Source organism: Takifugu flavidus, chromosome 20 (assembly GCF_003711565.1).
Source record: "Takifugu flavidus isolate HTHZ2018 chromosome 20, ASM371156v2, whole genome shotgun sequence".
NCBI lineage: Eukaryota > Metazoa > Chordata > Actinopteri > Tetraodontiformes > Tetraodontidae > Takifugu > Takifugu flavidus.
Window position 1 is genome coordinate 7679558 of NC_079539.1, and position 20952 is coordinate 7700509.

Below are 20952 nucleotides of genomic sequence, written 5' to 3' on the forward strand. Positions count from 1 at the left end.
GTGGCACCCTCTTGTGTTATGATCTGTCTCACTCTGAAATCAAGGGACAAGAATCCCTGATCAAAGCCTGTTTGTGAAGGCTTGTTTTGATCTTTCCTGGCAGCACATCATGGAAATCTGACATAATTGAAGAGTAAAAACCTGTTATTTTTATGCCGTTGAACACCTGATTGAGGAAGTAAAGGTAAATATATAATCTGCGGTGATAAGAGTGTACTTGTATCTGCATTTGAAGCCCCGGGCTACGGCAGACCTCCCCACACACCCCCCTTCCACCTAACCCCCTCTACCTAACGCAGCCTTTCTCACATCATTCCCTCAAAATCCCACTGGCAGCTCCCCTGTCATAGGTGGAACTATGTTGCTAGGGCGCTTTGACCAATGGAATGGCATTTCCAGGAACGCAGTCTGTCTCCGTCTCCCCGTCTCCACTGCCTGTTGAGCAGGGATCCAAACCACCTCACACACCCCCCATCTGGTCAGGAGGCTGCATACTTTAAGTGTTGCAAGTCTGCCTCCCAGCACCTCACAACCCGGGTAGGTTGTAAATACAGTACACAAGTCATGGCCCTCGGGGGCGTGGTCTGACAAAATCAAGGCGTGGCCACACCTGTATCACGCGCATGACGACCGCGTTGGGTGGAAACTGGGACCCTTGTTTTCGGCCATTAAGTCAGCTTAAGCGTGTAGATTAATGATGGCCGTCATTGATTGATTCGCAGATGTGCCCGAGGCCGCATCCACGCTCTCATCAAGGCTGAACCGTCAGCCTTTCCCATCTCATAACCCCGCATAAACCGTGGCGTTCCTCCACACGGCTCGGAGATTAAACTCCATTTGTTTTCTCCCTCACGCGTGTCCATAAATTATTACTGCCAAAAGTATTTAATGCAAGAAATCAACATCTGACCTATACAGTACCAGGACATTTCAAGGGGACATACTGGCACCTGCTGGCCAACGAGCGCCACTGCAGCCTGGTCTATACTGTATCCCGAGGCTTTTACTTTTGATGCTTCAGCATCAAGATCAACTTCCAAAAGAAACATTAAAGAATGCGTGAGGAAACATCAACAAAGAATTTTTTATTAAGAAAGCAAAACTCATGCACGCAAAGAACTGCTAACCTTTATTTTTAGATCAAAACAAAGCACAGCATTGAACGATTTCAAGAGTAACATTCACCCACTGTCATAACTGTACGTGGGAGAAAAAAAGCAGTCAAGCACTTTTGGGTCAATGTCATGCTTACAACAAACATTAGACAATCTAGTGTTTGGTCAGGGAAAAAAACTTCACTTTTTACGAGTTTAAAAAGCAGAATTTGACCAAGAAGAGCACAGAACTGATCATTCATTGTTATGAAAGTTTCTATCCGACGACTCATCGGCACAGCCTGTGATGCAGGAGAGCACCAGGTCCTCGTTCAGGACGCAGGTGAGATCAGCCCAGGTGGAGGAAGGGAGAGGAAGGGAAGAGTGTCTGGGGGGGAGGGAAGAGTGTCTGGGGGGGAGGGAAGAGTGTCTGGGGGGGGTGGAAGTGGTTTAGGTTTTAGAAACTGGGAACGTGGTGGCTGGGGGTGGGGCTGATTTCGAGGCTTTGTGTTCATTTCTTCTTGGGTTTTGCCTCCAAGGGTTCGCCAATATCCTTCCCACGCAGTTTTAAGCCTGTTCAAACCAAACATCTCCATTACAGACACAACACTGATAACACAAACAGTTTATTTGATGTGGCACCCCACCTCCCTTCTTACCAAGTACTCTTTCTATCTTGCCCATGATCTGATTGTTGGGAATTGCCTTTCCACACTCGTAGTCTGCAATGACTTGTGGCTTCTCATTGACTTTCTGAAAATGTTGGAAGACAAACCGTTTTTGACAACAAAAACCCTCCACATCATCCACAGCACAGTCAACAGGCCTCCTACTCACAGTGGCCAGGTCTTTCTGGGTCAGGCCTTTGTCCTGTCTGCCTTTCTGGATCACCTTTCCCACCTCCAGGGGGATTCTGTCGTGGTGCAACTCCTCCGTTTCACGGTCCAGTTTGGCTGTGTTCTTTGACACGAGGTGCTGTTTGTTTTGCCCAGCGGACCCTGTGAGACAATAGGGACAATTGTGAGGCCGGCGAATCGAACACGCAAACACAGCTGCAAGTGTAAAATAAGGACTCGAGTCCAGTTGTTCTGCACTGCTGAGGAAAAACAGGTGAACTTGCATTTCTTGGTTGTCTCAATGTCCTCCCCACGTCTCTGAGCACCGGTGATAGCCTGAGAAGAGAGACATTCATGTCAGAGACGTGTTCTGGACATGTTGACAGAAGCCTGCAATAAAAGCCAGGTTTATAAGACCTGATCTTTCCAGGTTAATAAGTAACCAAATCTCATATCAGGGGCTTCAGTACCTGACGCGCAACTTGTGTAGAAATAAAGCGAAACTGCGTCACAAACCACCAAACTACCCATTTAACTCCTTTTACTATAAACCTGTTCAGTAACCCCCCCCCCCCCCCCACATACTTACATAGCATTTGAAGCCGCTGATAGCTGCCGTTCCGGAGCGAAACCTCGTCTATTATTATTCGGATCGCCCTTGTTTTGAAGTTGGCGTCGACATGATCAGCCTCTTATTTCCTGATGTTTAACAGGCCGTCCGAGGCTCCAACGAGCCCCGTTTGGACCCAAACTGCTGCAGAGGCAGCCAGTTGGCCATGTTGTGCCAAATGTTATTAAAACACACTGCGACACATGGTGGGTCGGAAACGGGCAGAAATGCCGGCGTCACTTCTACTTTCTGATCTTCAACTACGGTACTATTAATAAAACTAAAGTCACAACAATTCCAGTGTACATACAGAGGGGAAATAGTGACGAAAAGGTGGAAAACAGTTGAAAAGGTTGATGCTAACCTGCTTGGATTTGGCCTGGGCTGCCGTCGGCCCCTTCTTCCTCAAGACAGTCACGGTATCCCAGTCACTTTCTGCCATGTTTGCGGGACTTCACTCGATACCCGTAAAGTTTAAAATATATACAGAAATAAATTCGAGTTCGGTTCAGTCAAAATGATCCTTTCGAAGGGGTTTTTCCCCAAAGTAACGAACGCTGAAGTATTCGTCCCACGCGTCGGCCAAAGCTTTATTTATAACAGACTGACGGGCAGTGACATCACGCTGGCGGCTGCAGCGACCCCTGTCGGTGGAGGTCAGTCACCGACATCAATATGACGCCTTTGCTCTGCGGTCGGTGCTTAAGTTCTGATTGCAAGATAACGTCAAACGTTACATCAGGCGATACTTTGGGATATGTATAAACTTACAATTACCGACCACTTGCTAGTCAGAGGTTGGACCTTCGTTTGCCATCAGAACTGCCTGTTGGAAACATTCCTCAGAGATTTTGGTCCATATTGATATGATAACGTCACGTGGTTGCTGTAGATGTGTCGGCTACACATCTATGATGCAATTCTCCCGCGTCCCAAAGGTGCTCAATTAAGATCCGGAGGCCATTGGAGCGCAGCAAACTCAGTATGTCTCAGAAACCAGTTAGAGATGATATGAGTTTTGTGGCATGGTGCAGTTTCCTGTTGGAAGGAGCCGTCAGAAGATGGGTCCACTCTGGCAATAAAGCAATGGACATGGCCAGCAACAATACTGGTACTGGGGGGCTCAAAGTGTGCCAAGAAAATATCCTGCAGCCCATAACATCACCAGAAGCAGCCTGAACTGCTGATACAGGCAGGGTGGATCCATGTTTTTATGTTGTTTATGCCAAAGTCTGACCCCAACCATCTGGATGTCCAGCTGAAACAGATCAGACATTTTTCCAAACTTCTATTGTCCAGGTTTGGTCAGTCTGTGAATTGTAGCCTCATGTTCCTGTTCTCAGCTCACAGGAGTGGGTTGAGCATGTTGCAGCCATGTGATTGGTTAATTAGTTATGTGTTAATAAGCAACTGAACAGGTGGACCTGATGAAGTGGAAGGTGAGCCTATAAAGTGTCAATAAATATTCAAGGACCCCCTTGAAGACAACAGCTAGATAGTACAACAGCAAAAATGAACAAATGATGTAATGAAAGCATGGAAATGTTTTATTCTTCTACCAACACTGGAATGGAAGTTGTGTACAATAAACTGCACTTGACCTAATGCCCACAGTCCACCGTGTCACCAGTTGCAGGACATTTCAGAGGCAGCGTCACTGTTCCTCCGTGTGCGGATTGGAGACCAGCCAAACTCTGACTGAGCATCATCAGTCTGGTGGAATCGACCCGTGCGGTAGCCGTGTTTGGAAATTGGTTTCCCTGTCCAGGCACGAGGCTTTGGATTCATCTGGCAGCAGAGAAAGAATATAAATGCATTTCCCTTAGGGCTGTTTCTTTTTAAAGGATTTGTTATGAAAATGCACATTAATAATATCGCTTCAGTAGTTTTTACCTGAACAAAGACGCTCGTGTTCATGTGAAGAGTCTCCACTCTCTCTGATAAGTGATTCAACCATTCCTGGTGGTCAGCAATGGACTGAGTCAGGTCGTTGTTGCTCTGGATGTAGAGAAATTTATCACATTTAAAAATTTGTTCACAACAGACTGTGATTTATTGCAATAATGCCCAGAGTACCTCTGAAAGGTTGTCCCTCAGTTCAACAGCAGCAAGGCGAAGATGCTCCAGTTTATCAATCTGGTCTTTCAGGCGATCATCGAGCTCCTGCATCATCATCAGGCCTTCATCGGGTCTGACCCCAGCCTTGGTGGTCATCCTGGACCACAGAAACTAGGGCTTTAAATAAAGCAGCATTATAATGCAGCAAGGCTGATATGAAACTTATCGGAATGCATTCATGACCATGCTCATTCAACGAATGTGCATATTACTTTATTTATTACAAAAACAGTATACCAACGTCAGAATAGTTTTTCTGGCCGTTATATTCACTTTAATGCACATTCCTCTGGCGTATTTGACAAACTTTGCCTCCATCTGGTGGTCAAAACTGTAATTACAGCACTCGTGTCGCACGAACACTGCAGGAGTTTGTTTAAGCGACTCAAAACCAGTCTAAGCACATCGTATCGAAATTGTATCGCTTTCCAAACAAATTACTTTAATAAATAAACATCTCCATGGTATGATGATGATCCACCGACTAACATTTGGATAACGGAAACTTCGCCTTCGCATATTTACAGAAACAAACGCTATTATAGAACGTAAATGTAAATACGTAATCAAAAGTATGACTTTTTTGCAGATGTGAGCATGAGTTAAACTTGCATTCCTCTTTTGCCACCGTGCAGCACTCATGTATCCGTCCGCCGTGCAGATGTTTTCGACCACAGCTCGTCGTCGCTTCGACCTCCTGAGTTTATTCCTTTTTTCTGACTAACGCAAATAAAACTCGGTTTGCTCTCAGAATAACGCTGGGCTGACCGTTCAAACCGCCTGTACACTAAACTGCAGGAGTCGACCTCACGTTTAAAAGTGTCATCTAAAGTCGTCGAACAAACGTAAAACCGCTCCCCGAGCTCGAGTCAAGCCCCAGTAAACCCCGCAGAGAAATACGCACCTTATAAACTTCGCAAAGTCTCAAGATAGAAGCCGTTTCCTCGTCCAATCCTTTGTCCTGCAAAAATCTCGGGAATTTGATGACGTCACGACGCCCGACCTTCACGTGCGGGCCACTGCTGCGACATCACGGTACCCGCCGCCTATTACGTCACCTATCCTGAGGACAGCCGAGGTTCGGTTGATGGAAGAGTCCAATCTTCTGCAGGAGACAGCGGGTTTCGCAAAGATAAAATGACGTCATCTGCTGAAATCTGAACCTTGCTTTAAGACTCTTCAGAGTTCAGGTTGAACATCCCGAAACCCTAAAATGACCTGAGAGATTCAGGATCTCACGAGACAAACGCGTGAAAAGAGAATGGTCCATTTAAGAAATCAACAACTGCTTTATTTTCTTTAATAAGCTCTTTTTTTTTTAAACAAGGAAGAGTAATGACCAAATATCTGAAAGGATAAAGATCAGATAGGATAAATAGAATGTTGGATCAGTCGTAGAAAGCACTGGTCCTCCGACAAAAGGAAATATTAAAGTACAAAAAAGGGTGAGAGGAAAGGTCGGGGCAACGTTTTGGTGCAGATACGATGATGAGAGGCATCGAGAACGTTTGCAGCAAGAGATGAGAGGCAACAACACTCCAAGGCTGAAAAACCAGTCAACAAGTGGAAGCAGTCCATTCTGAGAGCAACGTACAAACACTGAATCCTTCTCAAGTGCCACAAGATCTAAAATGTAACATGAGGTCGTGTCACCCGGCTGGCGAGGCTTCACCTGTACACGTATGCATTTACACGCAGTGACACCTTCAGAAGCCACGAAAGAACGGAAACCATTTGTAGTGTCGCAGCTTCACGGTGAGAACATTGAACTTGTGTCGCCGCTGGCAAGTTTAAAACCTGTCCAGCAAAAATCAGGAAAGAACTTGATTGGTACTTTTTAAAACCTTTGACGTCCGCCGGAGCTGCGGTGCCAACAGGAACGCCGGAATGCCGCCGCAGCGATCAGCAAGAGCAAAAAAAGAGGACCGAATATTTGGACCCTGATTATGGTTAGGTTGCCGTTATTGCTAGTGCCGTCTCAGATTCTGAAGAATAAAACCACGTGTCCATTTCTTTGAACAGAATCAGAAAATTGTTTCCAAAAGCATTAAAATGGAGGGTGGGGGTGGGGGGGGGGGAGGAGTGCCCCAGTCTGAGGGGGTGTAAAAGGAAAACATCACGTACAGCACATCTTCATAAACAGACAATTACAACCCAAAGAAAGCGATCAAACATTTCAGTCAGAGATCCACGGGGGGGAAATGCAGCCCCTCGCTCCCACGTCACGTCACGTACAGCCCCCCCCACCCCCGAAACAGGAGCCGGGATGACGGGGATCCACAGACGGCCCTGAGGACGCTGGGATCAGCCACAGTCTTTGTGAAATGGTGCCGCGGTCGAGGCAGGAGGCCCCTGATCCTGACAGGATGGGCGAACGTGCACGTCCACACGCACGCGCCGAGGCTTCCCTGGAAGCGACGCGATTTCGGCAAAATGTCCAGTAGATCGGAGAAAGTTTGGAGAAACCGTTACTAATCTGAGACGTGTGTGTTCTGGGGGGGGGGGGGGCCCTCGACTTCTGTCAAATTCACATGCAACAACAATCACAAATGAAAGATTTTGGCTTTGGGTTTTTTTTTCCCAAACCGATTTTGATGACAGGACAGTGTCCCCGCTGCATTTCAAATGAGTAAAATAAAGAAATCACATCAAAGGGTCTTTAGGGTTGCAGTCCATGAAGGAGGGGGGGCGCTTGGCAAAATGGTGTGAAAATGAACCTCCTGTCTGTCGGCTAGCTTCCTTCTCCAGGCCTCGGACTGCACGCACACGCGCACAAATATCTCTCTTCACCAAACCTCCCCTTAAAAGTGACTAAGAATAAATTAGCATGAACCATGAAGAGATCTGCTTAAAAGACTGTGTCTATGTATATATTTATATATATTTATATATCTCTTAATGTGTGTGAATAATGTCCTGTTCCGACAGTTCTTCAGCCCGTCTCCTGTCCACCTCAGGCCAGGCTCAGACGTTGGGGAGGGGGGGCTTGTGTTAGCAGGCTGGGTGGTGGTGAGGATTTGTTAAGGTCCATAGTTACGCCTTGCCCTCCTCTACTTTGACAGCCTGGGGCTTGATGGCTCCGGTGCGTGCTGGTTTAGCTTGTCCTGCGGGGGGGAGGGGCTCCTGGAGTTTGCTGGTCATGCCCCCAGATGGTGCCTTGCCCTCGCCCACCGCCTTGCGCACTTCTCGAATGCTTTTGTTCTGCACAATAAAACAGGTCACTGAGCCCCTCCAGAGCAGGTCCACATGTGATTAATAATTAGTTTGACTTCCTAGATGCACAATCATGGATAAATAGCAACAACGCATCAGTGTATGACTTCTAGATGCTATAAATAATAGCAGCGCAGTTTGGTTTTCAAACTTAAAATACTTGATATTGCTAAAGGAAAGTGCACACTATAAAAAGTAGAGGAAAAGTAGAAAAAGAAAATGAATAAATCATATTACCTATATTTACAGTGGGTGGCTCACCTTCATGCCATCCTCTGGCCCTTTGACAAGGGGCTCAGGGGCAGAGGGAGGAGTGGAGTGGGGAGGGTCGCGGCCAGGATTTGGGTAAGGGGGGGAGCGGATGATGATAGGCTTGTTAACCTGCATGACAGGTCTCTGGATGGGGTTGGGGAAAGGGCCTGTGGTGGGGGGACGCATGTGCATCACCATGCTTCCCTGAGCAGGTGGGACCTGTTGGGGTGTTGGGGAGATGAGATGATGATGATGATGATGATGATGATGATGATGATGATGATGATGATGATGATGATGATGGGCAAATACGCAGAAACACAGATCAATATCATGCCAGAAGAACATTTTCAGCATGGAATTTTCAGACTGGCTTAAAAGTGAATACCTGTTGGGGGAAATGTGTGGGTAGAGGACCGACTTGCCCTCCGGGACCAGAAGGTTTTCCACTGGGGCTGGCAGATCCAGGCCTAATGAGGAGGATGAACTCGTTTGTGATAAACTGTATTTGCCTTGTGAAGAGCATCGCTGTAAAAAAGTCAAAGTCATTTCCACTCACCTGTAGGAGCCTCCGGATATTCCTGGAGAGTGACTCAGCTTCTCAGAAAACTGGAAGTTTTTCATCTCCATCTGGGAGCCCTGGATGGTGGGGAAGGTCGCTCTCATAAATTTATTCATTCCTGAATCCAGCACCATCAGTGTATGAGCTCCCACCTCTCGGCTGCCACTCATGACAGTGGGCTGGGAGCCCGGCGGCATCATCCGGCGCGGCGTGCCGACTGACAGGTTTTGTCCTTGCTGCAGCTGGATGGACTGTGGCAGGATGAGGTGCTGCTGAGCAGAGCCGTAGCGCAGCTGGGAGCCAGGCAGGGGCATGGTCACCTGGGCAGAACGGACGTTATGGTCACATCCAATCAAATTCTGACATTAGGAATAACTGAACTGTGATTGAAGGTCTGCTCACCTGCATGAGCTGAGAATCCATCAGCTGGGAGGAGCCCATGCCAGGCCCCTGGCTGATCTGGCTGTCGTAGACTAGCTGCTGGCTGCCATTCATAGGCTGATAGTGTGAGCCCGACTGTGGCTTGACCATGTCAGAAGGCTGCATGCCAGGGAACGCCGAGTAGGGACCCTTGATGGGGGCGCCACCAGACAGGACCAGGGGGTTTGGCTGTGACAGGTTGGGATGCATGTAAACCTGGGACCTGAAAGGAAGAACGTGAAGCCATTGTGAGTCGAACTGAAAGCAAACAAAAGTCAAAGAGTGTCACCAGAGTACAGTACCTAAATGGGGGCATAGAGTTAAACATCTCCTGGGACTGAGATACAGGTAGACCCCCCCGAAGCCCCAGCTGAGCTTGAGCCTGCAGAGATGTGTGTAAGGAGATGGGAATCTGCTGGGCCGCTGCCGCCTGAAGGACAGAGCAAATGCAACACTTACACAACCTACTGACACACAAAGGAGCCTGACTGGCAGCGTTCATGACTTTACCTGCTGGTAGGTCTGCTGCTGGGTCAGTGTGGGGGGGACAAGGCGTGGCTGGCTTGAAAAGACGTGGCCATCCAAATACAAAGGGGGCATGTGACTACCTAAAGAAGGAAAAAGACCTGGCTTCAAGAGTCAACCTCAAAACATGAGCCTGAAATACTGAGGTGGGAAAAGGGGAAAACTCGAGACCTTGCATGGACATGGAGGGAGCTACTGAGGCTACAGGCATTGGAGGCATGGAAACTCCTCCGAAAGAACTGTAGCTAACGCCACTGGAAGAGCCGACACTACAGGGAGGCTGAGCACCTGAAGCGCCACCCCCAGGAGAGCCTTGTTCCGGGAGAGACTGGGAGTTCTCCCATGCTTTGCGAGCAGATTCCATCTAAAGAGGAAAAAAAAAAAGTTGCGTAAAAAGAAAAGCACAACTCCGTATGTGTGACATCAATTGCTACATGGAACTGTAATTCACTTACCTTGAGAGTGAGGTCAGCACTGGGGAAGGAAATAGGATTGAGGTTAATTCCAGGCTGTAGGTGGCTGGAACGCAGCATCGGGATGGTCTGATTGAGAGCAGTCTGTAAAAACACTTCAGAATCTCAGAAAATGTCCAGCTGTCACCGGTTTTGACCGACAGATTTGTACAAACTCGATAACATCATCAATAATCGCTTACGTTGGTGGTAAGCACATCCTGAAGCTTGTTGACGGGATTGGATACGGGCACGGGGGTGGCGCCAGGTGGTAAGGTGAAATCAGAGTCTTTGGCACTGACGCCAAACTCAATAGGAGGCACGGGCAACACGGTGTCCACGTGGAGCTCCACGCCATTCACCGGGGTGATGGGGCCCCCCTCCAGCCTATCCACCACCTCTGAGCCCTTGCGGTGTTTCAGAGAGCGCTCGTTTCCAATGGGCCCTGGTTTGTGCTGTTCTTTACTCTGCTCCGCTCCGGCATCGGAGTCCTGGGCAGGTTTTTGGTTGTTTTTACAAATCTCACATAACTGTCAAGATTAATGAGAAATATTTGCAGTTTCCAGTTTAGCTGGTACCTCAGAGTGCGGCTCGCTCCCAGTGTAAGACACCTGCTTAGTCCACGAGTCGCCTCCTGACGACGGCACGGAAAGAGCTTTAAAAAAGAAGAAAAGAAGTTCATCTTTGTGAAGGAAAAGCCTACGGGACATGCTTGAGCTCTTTTAGGTGCATATTTTTAGAAGAAGGGAGACTCAAATAACTGTAGTAGGAAGCAAAGTCGGTCCCGTCCATACCTGAGCTGTTGGTCTCCCATATTTCAGTTCCCAGGTTATTAGAAGAAAGTGTTTCTTCAGGCTGCTCCATGCTCATGTTGCCCTGCTTTTTAGCAAAGCGTGGTGGAATCTTGGATGTTATGGTCCTGTTCTTCACTGGGATCTGATCACAGCGAGTCTGGTTTAGGAACCTCTCCTTCACACATCGAACCCCCGCCTTGTGCTTAAAGGAACTTACAGTCGCTCCCTGTTCCTTCCTCCTCCTCTCATCTTCCTGTGGGCGCCTTTGCTTCTTGGACAAGGCATCTTGGTATCCCTCGGGATTTGGAACAGTTCCTCCAGAATCGCCCTCGACTACAAAGCAGATTCGGTTTTATTCAATTATAGCAAACTAAGACCAAATGAAAACCCAACAAACACTTCAAATGAACTGAAACCCACTTTGATAGCTGTTCAGCTCATACGGGGTCAGCGGCTCAGCGATGTCCGACTTGGCAGCGCTTTGCTTCAGCTCCTTGTCCAGATCCTCCCCAAACGGCTCAGTGGGCTCCCTCTCGTCCGATGGGTCGATGCCGTAGACTGGGCCCGACTCATCGGGACTCCTGCTGGTGATAGGAGACAGGAAGGCAGGGAAATAAGAGGCAAGCAAAGCACTAAACAAATGCCAACAATGAACTATTTTAACCACCTAAAGGTCCTTTCGATTTTGGCTCACCTTTTACACCCCCCCCCATTCTGCCAGCTTTCAGTTCTGTTAGACGAAGAGTTTGGAGAGTTATCGGACGTGCGGGTCATCTTGTTTGCTTCCAGCAGTGTTGGCTCGACCTTCCTGTTCTGGCGTTCCACCAGTGGTCTCTGGCTAGAGAAGCTTCTCTTACAAAGTTCCCTCTTCTCAGCAGAGCCTGGGTCGCCGTGTCCCGGATCGGAAGGAATATCGGCATGCCCCTGGGGATTCGTTGCTCCACTTCCACCCCGCTTTTCTCTCCAGTCACCAAAATCGCTGGTGTCGGAGCCCGTCTCCCATTCCTCGGCCTGGCCAGGCTGACTGGAGCGTCCAGAGTAGTGGCCGCTGGGCCAGTTGTCTTCCCCGCTGCCTTTGGAACGACTCGGCCAGGGATTTGAAAAGTCTCCATTTACGTATTCTTCACTGGTCCACTGGTTTTGACCGGGCTCCCGTTCTTGCTGTAAACGGCGAAAGCGCGGAGGCTTGTCCTGACGAGGCGGACGCCGTCTCCTCAGCATCTGTCTGTCGGGGTTCTCATTCTCAAAGTAGCCCTCTCCTTCACGCTCCTCTGTGCCATTTTCCATAAAGGTTCCCGTGAATTTAGGGGGGTACTTGAGAGTCTCGCGGTCAAGAGGGGCTCGACGGGAATAATTAGACTCAGGGGCGTAACCGTTTTCTTGCATGGAGCCTGCACCGGCGCCAACAAACTGGGGGCCCCGGCCTCGCCATGTCGACATGTCTCGAGATCCCCCGAAGTTGCGGCTGTAACTTCCAGCTGTGTTCAGTCTGGGAGGTAAAACGCGACCTCCGAACCCTCTGCTGCTTCTTGTCTTTTCTCTAGACTCTGCAGCCAGCTGGTCGTCTGCGTACACCTTATTGGATCTCCAGGAGTCTCTGTCAACTTTACGGACTTCTCCAGAGTCCGAGTAACCTTCTCCGTTTTCAGATCCCTTCTGGCGGCGCCTCTTGGGAAGTTCTTCATATTCCGAAGCCTCACTTAAGGTTTCGCTGACATTTCGTCGCCGAGGCTTGCCTCTCTGGAACTCCTCCACTTTGACCATTTCCCTGGGTGCCGCTCGACCTCTGCCTGACCTCTGAGCCCCACTACCGCCATTACTGCCATTATAAGCCCCCCTGTGATTCTCCCCACCCTGTCGTCCACGAGTTGCACCCCTGGAGCTAAACTCTCTGAAGCCTCGAGCGCGACCTCTACCTGCTCCTCTCACGGCACTAAAGGCCTGCTCCTCATCAATAAAAATCCAGTTGTTGCGCCTTGGGGCATGGGGATCGCGACTTTCCTGACCGTCCCTTGGAAATGATTTCTTACTACTGTCCCAGGCGCTCTCCTTTGGACAGTCATCGCCGTGGGCACTCAGTAGTCTCTCTGGTTTTGCGGGACCTGGTGAATGGCGCTGCTTTTCTTCAGGCTGTTTCTCAACAACTGGCGAGGCAGAGTGCCTGTTGCTGGCAGGCTGGTTGTCTTTCTTCAAGTCGTAAACATTAGTAAGCACTTCTTTCTCCAGTCGGTAAGGGACTGTCTTCTCCTCTGGCTGAGCTTTAGGCTTCTCATTTTCCTTGTCTTCCACTTTCAGAGCCTTGAGAACTGGTTTCTTTATTGGTCCTGTTCTGCGAATCAAAGTGCGGCTACTGCTCTCGGATAACTGGCTGATGCCGACACTGGAACCATCTTCAGACCACTGGCTTTGAGAACTGTTGAATCCTCCATCCTGCCTCTGGGCCTCCTCTCTTTTCCAGTTTTCTTTGGGACCATCTTGGGTGTCAAGGTCATCTTTTAGGTGCCTGTCTTTGGAGTCCGATTTGGCGTATTCCCCGGCAGCCTGATTTTTTGAAGGTTTCTGTCCAGTGGTCAGCAAGCCTTGCTCATGGAGACGGTGTTCTCTATCTGTGCTTTGGTTGTGGTAAGATTCGTGGTGGAGATCGTCTTTTGGGTGGGTCAAGCATTCGTTGGTTCTGTCCTCACAAGAGTCGTGTCGGGAGCACACTCTGTCATTTCTGTGGAGGACAGGAATGGCATTACAGGAAAATGATGCGTGACCTTGAGAAATGAATAAGAGAAGCAAAATAAATGCTCATATAACCTGTCATCAGGCTGGCCTCCGTCTGAGCTTTCATGCTGTCTCTGATAAGGTGGAGTGAAGCTGCGTAACGGGCAGCCATCCTGGTTCCACATTGGGAAAGGCTCAGTCGAGGGGGCTCTTCTGTCCTGGTGCAAGCTGGTATGAGAGCCCTCATCAGATCCAGGACTATTCAAGTGATCTTGGTGCATCACGGGTTTCATCATTCCTGATAAAACAAAAAACAAAACAAAACAAAGATTCACTTTTCAGCTAAAATAAGACTCTTTAAATGTGGAGTTATGACTTTCATTACAGAGCGCTCACCTGAAGAGTGGACAGCACCAGGATAGTAATCCACTTGCGTCATGCAGGGATCCATGAAAGGTGGCATCATCATCCAGCGGGGATCAAACCCAAGGACATGGGGGGGATAGTACCCCCTCTGGGTGTGGGTTGAGCCAGATGTTGGGTGACTAGACTGTTGCCAGTGCTGCATCTTGTAAAGTTGTTCCTGAATAACATTCCAAAAATGTTTATCCGTGCACGCCGGCACCGGTATCGCTAAAACAACCATCGCTACCCCTGGATATTAATCAGACTCCGGCATCGGCTTGGACTCACTCTTTGCTGCTGGTGTTGTGGCTTTTGAAAGCGGTTTGAGGCGGGTTTGGAGGGAAGACTCCCGCCGTAGTCTCCCGAGGGTGACGAGGGCTCCGGGTTTTCCTCCTCACTGCCGTGGTAGTTGGAGAAGTTCGGTTCCTCTCTGTAGCTCTGGCCAGGTGAGCTGATGTGGGCAAACTCGCTTGCATCTGGAGATATTAGTGTGAAATCTTTAGGCTTTGTAGTCAGCAATGGTCCGCTTTTACCTGTAGTTACATTCTGATTACCTCTTGTGGCATACTGCCAGTTATCATGGTGGATCTTACTTCCAAACTGGTCCCTGTTTGGGGAGAGAGGGGCTTCTTTGCCCTCACCCTCTTTATGGCCCTCTTCGGGCCGTGATGCCTGCCGCTCAATCTTTCCAAACTTCTCGTCCAGCTTTTTTAGTTTTTCAGCACATGCGGCCAGTCGCTCCTCGCGAGCGCGCCTCTCCTCCTCCTCCCTGCGCCTGCGCGCCCTCTCGACCGCCTCCGACAACTCCGGTGACACGTACTTTGCCCTCGCTGGTCCCTGAATCTGAGAGTGACGCTGGTGATCTTCCGGTTCAGCCAGTGGCTCACCTTGGTTTTTCTGCTGGGTCTGGAGAAAGCAGGACAACAATAATATAAAAGGAATTAGAATTTAACGTCTGCGTAAACAAGCCTTTTCAGGCCTAAATTACTCTCCACTGAGGAAAAAAACCTCAAGATGTTGCAGTGATGCATTTTATGAACACAGCAGAAAAGGAAAATCATAATCTCCTTTTTTAATCCGTCTAAATTTTGTCCACTTGCATGGTGATCACGCTATCGCTATGGTTACGGCAAGTTAATCTGCAGGATCTGCAAAAACGCATCACTACAGAGGAACTAATGCACAACGTGAGTGCTGAATAACAAATATCCCTCAGATAAATGATCCTCACGCGGGGATTTACCGGAGAGTCCGTAGAGGGATATCTAGCGTTGCTCTTCCTGGAGGGCTCCTGATGGAGAGGGTGGTAGGAATACCCCTCTTCTGGACCCTCGTGAGGATAAGACGCCTCGCCTGAGCTCAGGGAGGAATGGCAGTCGCGCTGGTTCTCTCTCTCCCACTCAGTCCTGAGAGGGAATGATTGATAATAAACCTTTAATCTTGAGGGGTTGGGCCCGATTTGGACAGAGGGCAAAAAAAAAAAAGAGGAGGTCTCACCACATTTTGTGTTTTTCATTGTTTTCCTCTTCGTCATCACTAAACTTGAGCTTCTCGCTGTAATCAACCTCCTCGTGGAGTCCTGTGAAAAAGAAAAAGCGTCATCAACGGCGCCGTGGGACGAGACGCCGATGACCCGCTGCCGATCGGGACCTACTGACCAGCCCACCCATCCTCGCACTCATTGTCCAGCTCATCCAAATCCTTCAGGTCCTCTGGATTGATGATGGCTGGACGTGCAGGCCGGTCAACTGGCCTGCGGATGGGCTGAGAAGACAGACGCAGGGGAGCGCGGACGAAGCGGTTCTCCTTCTTCACGTCACCGCTGAAACCACCACAGAGGACACAAAAGGCATCACGGATGGATCAACGACAACCGCTGTTTAACACAAATGTGCATTTACTTACTTCACAGCTTCTGCTTTGGCGGGATTCTGCCTAAACGCGGGTTTGCTGTCAAATCGTGGCGGGGCTGCGACAGTGGCGGGGACGTTATCGCCACTTGGAGCTTCGCGCGTCTCCTTTGAGCACATCTGCACACGGAACACATCGACATTCCACAGAACCGCACAGGAACGCGGAGCAGATAGGTGGGATAATCGACACGGCACTTACAAACGCAGGCAACATGTCGTGATAGACAGCGGTGGAGGTGTGGTGGAACTGGTGCTGCAAGGCAGTGGGGACGGCTGTTCTGCGAATAGGTTGGGCGGGTCGCAGAGGAGGCTCCTTGGGGTCCAGGACTGGCGGATGGGAAGTCACGACACTACAAGATGTTGTGCCGCTTGTAGAGGAAGGGTGAGAGGAGGCTGGAGGGGTGCCAGTCTCACCCAGGGCAGGGCTTTTACCCTCTGGCTCTGTTGCCAGGCCGAGGATAAGGGATGAAGGCTGAAGGTTCCTGCCGCCACCTTCCCTCCAGCTCGTCACATCTTGAAGGGGGTAAAGAAAGAAATTTAAAAACGTGCTCCGGAGCAGAACCTCCTTGGAGTTTAGGCTGCTGGTTTATAAGAGAGAATGGGAGGGGAAACTAACTTTGGGGGCGGAGGCTTGGTCCGGGCCCATACGACGGATCGAAGCCGCTTCTTTCCTTGCCAGCTCTGTCCTGTTCTCCAGCTGCCTTCAGCGTGGGAAATTCCTCGTGAGAGAAGGGCTGAAGTCGGTTTGAGGCCCTTGAACCTGATGCGATCGTAAAAAGAGTTGAGAAATGGATGGGGCGTGGCCCGGTGGCGCTCACATGCTTCAGCCGACTCACCATCTGGCTCTACTGCCTTTCCATTTAGCTGGGCCCATTGCTTTGGTCCACCTGTGTTTGTGTTCTGTGGAGAACAGACCAAATGAGCGTCAGGGAGGAGATCTCACTGGAAAATACATCTATGTTTGGAAAGGCTGAGCTCACGCTCACCTCCGGGCTGGCTGTCGGCGAGGGCTTCTGAAGATTGGTGACAGATTTCGGTAAAGCCAGCGGTGGCTGCGATTCCGGCAGCTGTTGAATTGATGCAGTAGAACTGCCCCAAAAGAACATTTTGTTTCAGGCGCCGTGACTTATGAAGACAGAAATTGCTGCCTCTGAGGAGCGCGTGACTCTCTGCTGGGTTTACCTCTTTTGATCTGGTTGTTCCTGCTTGTTCGCCCATCCTGTACCGTCTTTAGGCACAATAAACACGTTGGGATCGTTTCCTTTGTTTTCAGACTTCAAGCTCGGCAGGTGAGCAGGTGGGGGCATGCGCCGTGCTGTGACCACTTTACCAAGACTCTGCAGGCCATGTCGGGGGACAACTGGGGGACAAACCAGAGGCAGAGCCAGCTCAGGGGGTGTGCGCTTAAAACGACCAAAAATATGAACGGAGCAGAGGCGAATCGGCAGCGGAGCAGGCTTACCTGTGTTTTTCTGAGTTTCTACTGATTTTCCCTTGTACTTGTCAAATAGGCTGAGTGAGGAATACTTGCTTTTCCCATCCTTGGCCTTGTTTATTTGCCCCAAACGATCGGACATTGCGATGTAATGTCATCGAGTATGGAAATTTTTCTTTGCGCCCCTTCCCAGTTCCTTCTGATTCTAGAGAGAAATGGAAAAGTAAACATTGACATTGGACTCAAAGAAAAAAACCCTAAAACTTGCTTTTGCACCTCTTCCTTATCTGAATTATTAGGCCGTTGTTGTAATCTACATCCCCCTCTGCTTATGGCTGTCAGCAAGAATGACTCAGACACGGAAACGGGTTTAATTTATAGGACTGTTGCTCAGCAGCACCTTTGCTGCATTAACCTCTATTATGACACTATTATTGGTGTGTCTGCATCATGATCTGCTGAGGACAGCCTCCACCCACAGTTTTTGCTTGTCCACACCCTGGTTTAAAGGCATAAAGGTCAAGAGGTTCACCTTGTCAGGTGCAGGTTTACGAACACGCCGTTGCTGTGCACGGCCATAGTGAAGCACAAGCAACAGGACATTAAACCCAGAGGAATAAGAACTAGGGCTGACGTTATGACCAGGGCAACTTGGAAGCACTGTATTGCAATTACTGAAATTTCCATTTGCAATAATTAAAAGGATGAATCAGATATATTTTTTTCAATGTATTGAGCTTTAAAACGCATCGTTATTATTTATTGATCACATCCAACACTATGTGAGAAAATGCCAGATGTGAAGATTTTAGCTGTTTCAAAGATGAAAACTTATTCCCAACAGGTTCATACAGAGAGCAGCCACCAAAGATCCCAGTGTTTTAAGGGAATATCGCCAAGCCCGTCCAGGAAAAGGTGCAAACGTTTGATGCAGGATCATTTCTTCAGGAGCTTGATGACATTCCACCTGGTTTTTCCTCCCATCTCACATTAACGAAGATGTCACTGATGCCAAAATGCACACGGAACTATTCAAACGTTGCCAAAAAAGCCCTTTTCCTCCCCTTTGAACAGGATCTAGGAAGCATAATATCCACCATAACTCAAGTACACCAACAGCCTCAACATTAGCTTAATGGCTGAAAAACCAGCTGATTTATTCTGGTTTTACACCATTTAATGGATGCAGCCACCAGCTCATCCGCAGGCATCACTGAGTATTCTTGAGGCACTATTTGATAGCAGTCCCGAACATTTAAATGTGGTGTGTATGGAGGTGAAGACACGACACAAATTAGCCTTTTTCTTTCGCCAAACTGGGGAGTTTGTGCTGGTTTTCCACCCGACATTCTAGACATTCCTCGGGGTATCTGAAACCACAGAACCGCTTCAGAGACATGGAAAGATCAGGCCCGCAACATGGACGATTTATCCAATTAATCATTTAAAGCGTTCATGTCTAGACACAACCTCTAACTAAATCTTCAAAAGAAAAGAATCAAAATTACAACATGAAACACCAACTTCGGTTTCGACTTAGATGCTAAGCTATGACAGCTAACGCTATCGGACTGTCGACTTTGTTTACATAATAACATTATTTCCGCCAAAATAACAAACACATATGCGAAATATCTTATCTAGCTAAAAATTGTTGTCTAACCTCGGCCGTGGAGGTCTTTTATATTTGCTAAAGTCTCAATGGCTCATTAGAAGCTAACTTTAAAGCTAGCTAAGGTGTTTTGAACTAGCTTTTACCATTTTGCGGCACAATACAAACTCACAGCATCTCGCCAGAAACGTAAAACAAGAAAATATTCTAACTTGTCAACATGGTCAAACTGGCTACACTTGATTTTCAATGGTCAGCAACATAACAAAGAGCGTGCAGTTACTGGTATCATGCTAGTTAGCTGGTGGCTAAAGCAATGCAGTTATGTTCACGTCAAGAAACGGTACCAGAAGTCTTGCGTTCTATATCTTACACCATTAAACTGACAAATATATACATCGTGCATATGTGGTTTAACCTGCCATTTAAATCAGTACCTGGTAACAAAAGACAGCAGAATACTCTGCCAGTTAGCTTCGTCAGTATCTGCTTATACCCAAACTAGCCAAACAGAAATTCCGTTTAACTTCCTCTGAAACCTTCAAAAACAACCTTGAGAGGCCGAGGCACCTCTGAACGAGAGTGGGTGACATTTCTGAAAGCGTTTATTCTGTGGGGAACCTTTCGGGCACTGAGACCGAGCTAAGATATTCAACCTTTCCTGGCGTTCACAGCGGTCAGTCGCTATGGATGGGAATATAGGACAAGGCGATTAAAAATGGCTGCTGCACAGAACAAAGCAACAATAACGCTCGGCAGCGGGCACCGCAGGGGAAAAACGGCCCGTTTTAGACAGCAATCCGCGTCCATAACTCACCGATTCAACGACTAGGTGTGCCTTCTAATCACTGACAGTGATATATTTCCACGGACGTCTGCCTAATCAGAGGATGGATGGCGATTGAGAGGCTCAATCTTGCTTCGTTGACCCGATTGCGGTATTTCTGCTGGGATTCCGCCCGGCCTGGAAATGAACGGACGGTGCGTGAACGCAGCCTGGCTGGGCTCGAGACTCCAGCGTCATACGTCACCGAAGCCGCGCGGGCGCCCCCCTCCGGTCGCTTTCGGCAACTGCAGCGCCACCGTTTTCATGTCACGTCCCCCTATTGATGTGATTTTTGTGGCAATCTGTGGTAAATGACCTCACACGAAAACCTGGAATCCGCTAGGTTCACTTTGCCCGGATCGAGATGTGAAAACTTGCTGCGGCATTTTACTGCTTATTACGAGTAAAACACAGGAAGCTGATGTGGCTCTCTGGCGCAGCGCGATGCGCAAAATCTCCGCTAGGGGGCGCGCTCGTCCTACCTATAACGGTTGAACGTTAAAATTTATATAATATGCAATTCAGTTGCACATAGGCGACAGGAAATACTTAAAGGCATTCTTATTAGCAATAATATTGTTTTGCTTAGCTAGGTTTGGACTGCTTTCATGCATTAAATCTTTTACGCATGTGACACCAGTGACCAATTTGGGTTCAAAGACCACGTGACTTTTAGACGAGTGGAGTCAAAATCTGCATGTAGATTAAAACCACAGCCAGTCTTTAGAGGTTTCCTCTCATGTTTCAATCTTTATACCTGCAGACATGAGCGGCACATTTCTGGTTGTGCGAACTATATACTGTATATACTGTGTATATATATATATACAGTATATATATATATATTATATATATATATATATTTGTGCATTTACTCAGACGGGCATCATCAGAGCACGCAGACACATCAGTGGGTTGAATCAGTCCATGTGGACCTTGCACAGACAGACCTGGCTGCTATCTGTGCTTACTCACAGGGATATTTTGGGCTGGGCCTTTACAGTGTTGTAGTGGCCTGGAATCGGACTCGAAACCAAGCAAACACACCAGGAGGCAGCTGATAATTTGGTGGTGCTGCTCATCTTTCCGGTGTGTTGATAATATAATATCAGTAGGTCGCTTGCAATGGTGGTGCAACTGATGTGATTCATCATCAAGCAACATTAGATGTCAAAG

The 20952-nt window shown here is 48.5% G+C and overlaps 2 protein-coding genes across 6 annotated transcripts; both read right to left on the reverse strand.

The window, feature by feature from the left end:
* Positions 1 to 1106: 1106 nt before the first annotated feature.
* Positions 1107 to 3183, reverse strand: edf1 (endothelial differentiation-related factor 1). Its single transcript, XM_057017938.1, has 6 exons — positions 2905 to 3183; positions 2215 to 2266; positions 1932 to 2092; positions 1754 to 1847; positions 1512 to 1667; positions 1107 to 1465 (listed from the first exon to the last, which is right to left on the reverse strand). The coding sequence occupies exons 1-5, from the start codon at positions 2980 to 2982 to the stop codon at positions 1606 to 1608; spliced, it is 447 nt and encodes a 148-aa protein (XP_056873918.1). The 5' UTR covers positions 2983 to 3183; the 3' UTR covers positions 1107 to 1465; positions 1512 to 1605.
* Positions 3184 to 5927: 2744 nt separating this feature from the next.
* On the reverse strand, positions 5928 to 19954 carry prrc2b (proline-rich coiled-coil 2B). Of its 5 annotated transcripts, none has more exons than XM_057017934.1 (31): positions 19768 to 19954; positions 17366 to 17543; positions 17086 to 17263; positions 16890 to 16992; positions 16740 to 16803; positions 16520 to 16663; positions 16103 to 16416; positions 15896 to 16020; positions 15649 to 15812; positions 15488 to 15569; positions 15234 to 15396; positions 14545 to 14896; positions 14279 to 14466; positions 13982 to 14168; positions 13679 to 13883; positions 11571 to 13592; positions 11297 to 11457; positions 11094 to 11209; positions 10877 to 11018; positions 10661 to 10737; positions 10286 to 10573; positions 10086 to 10187; positions 9802 to 9994; positions 9616 to 9713; positions 9408 to 9535; positions 9088 to 9328; positions 8838 to 9005; positions 8683 to 8762; positions 8512 to 8593; positions 8133 to 8342; positions 5928 to 7859 (listed from the first exon to the last, which is right to left on the reverse strand). In XM_057017934.1, the coding sequence occupies exons 2-31, from the start codon at positions 17478 to 17480 to the stop codon at positions 7692 to 7694; spliced, it is 6660 nt and encodes a 2219-aa protein (XP_056873914.1). In that variant the 5' UTR covers positions 17481 to 17543; positions 19768 to 19954; the 3' UTR covers positions 5928 to 7691. The 5 variants fall into 5 exon arrangements, with proteins under 5 accessions (XP_056873914.1, XP_056873913.1, XP_056873911.1 ...); XM_057017933.1 differs by having other exon boundaries at positions 11297 to 11460; positions 19768 to 19953; XM_057017931.1 differs by having other exon boundaries at positions 8683 to 9005; positions 11297 to 11460.
* Between the last annotated feature and the right edge of the window lie 998 nt (positions 19955 to 20952).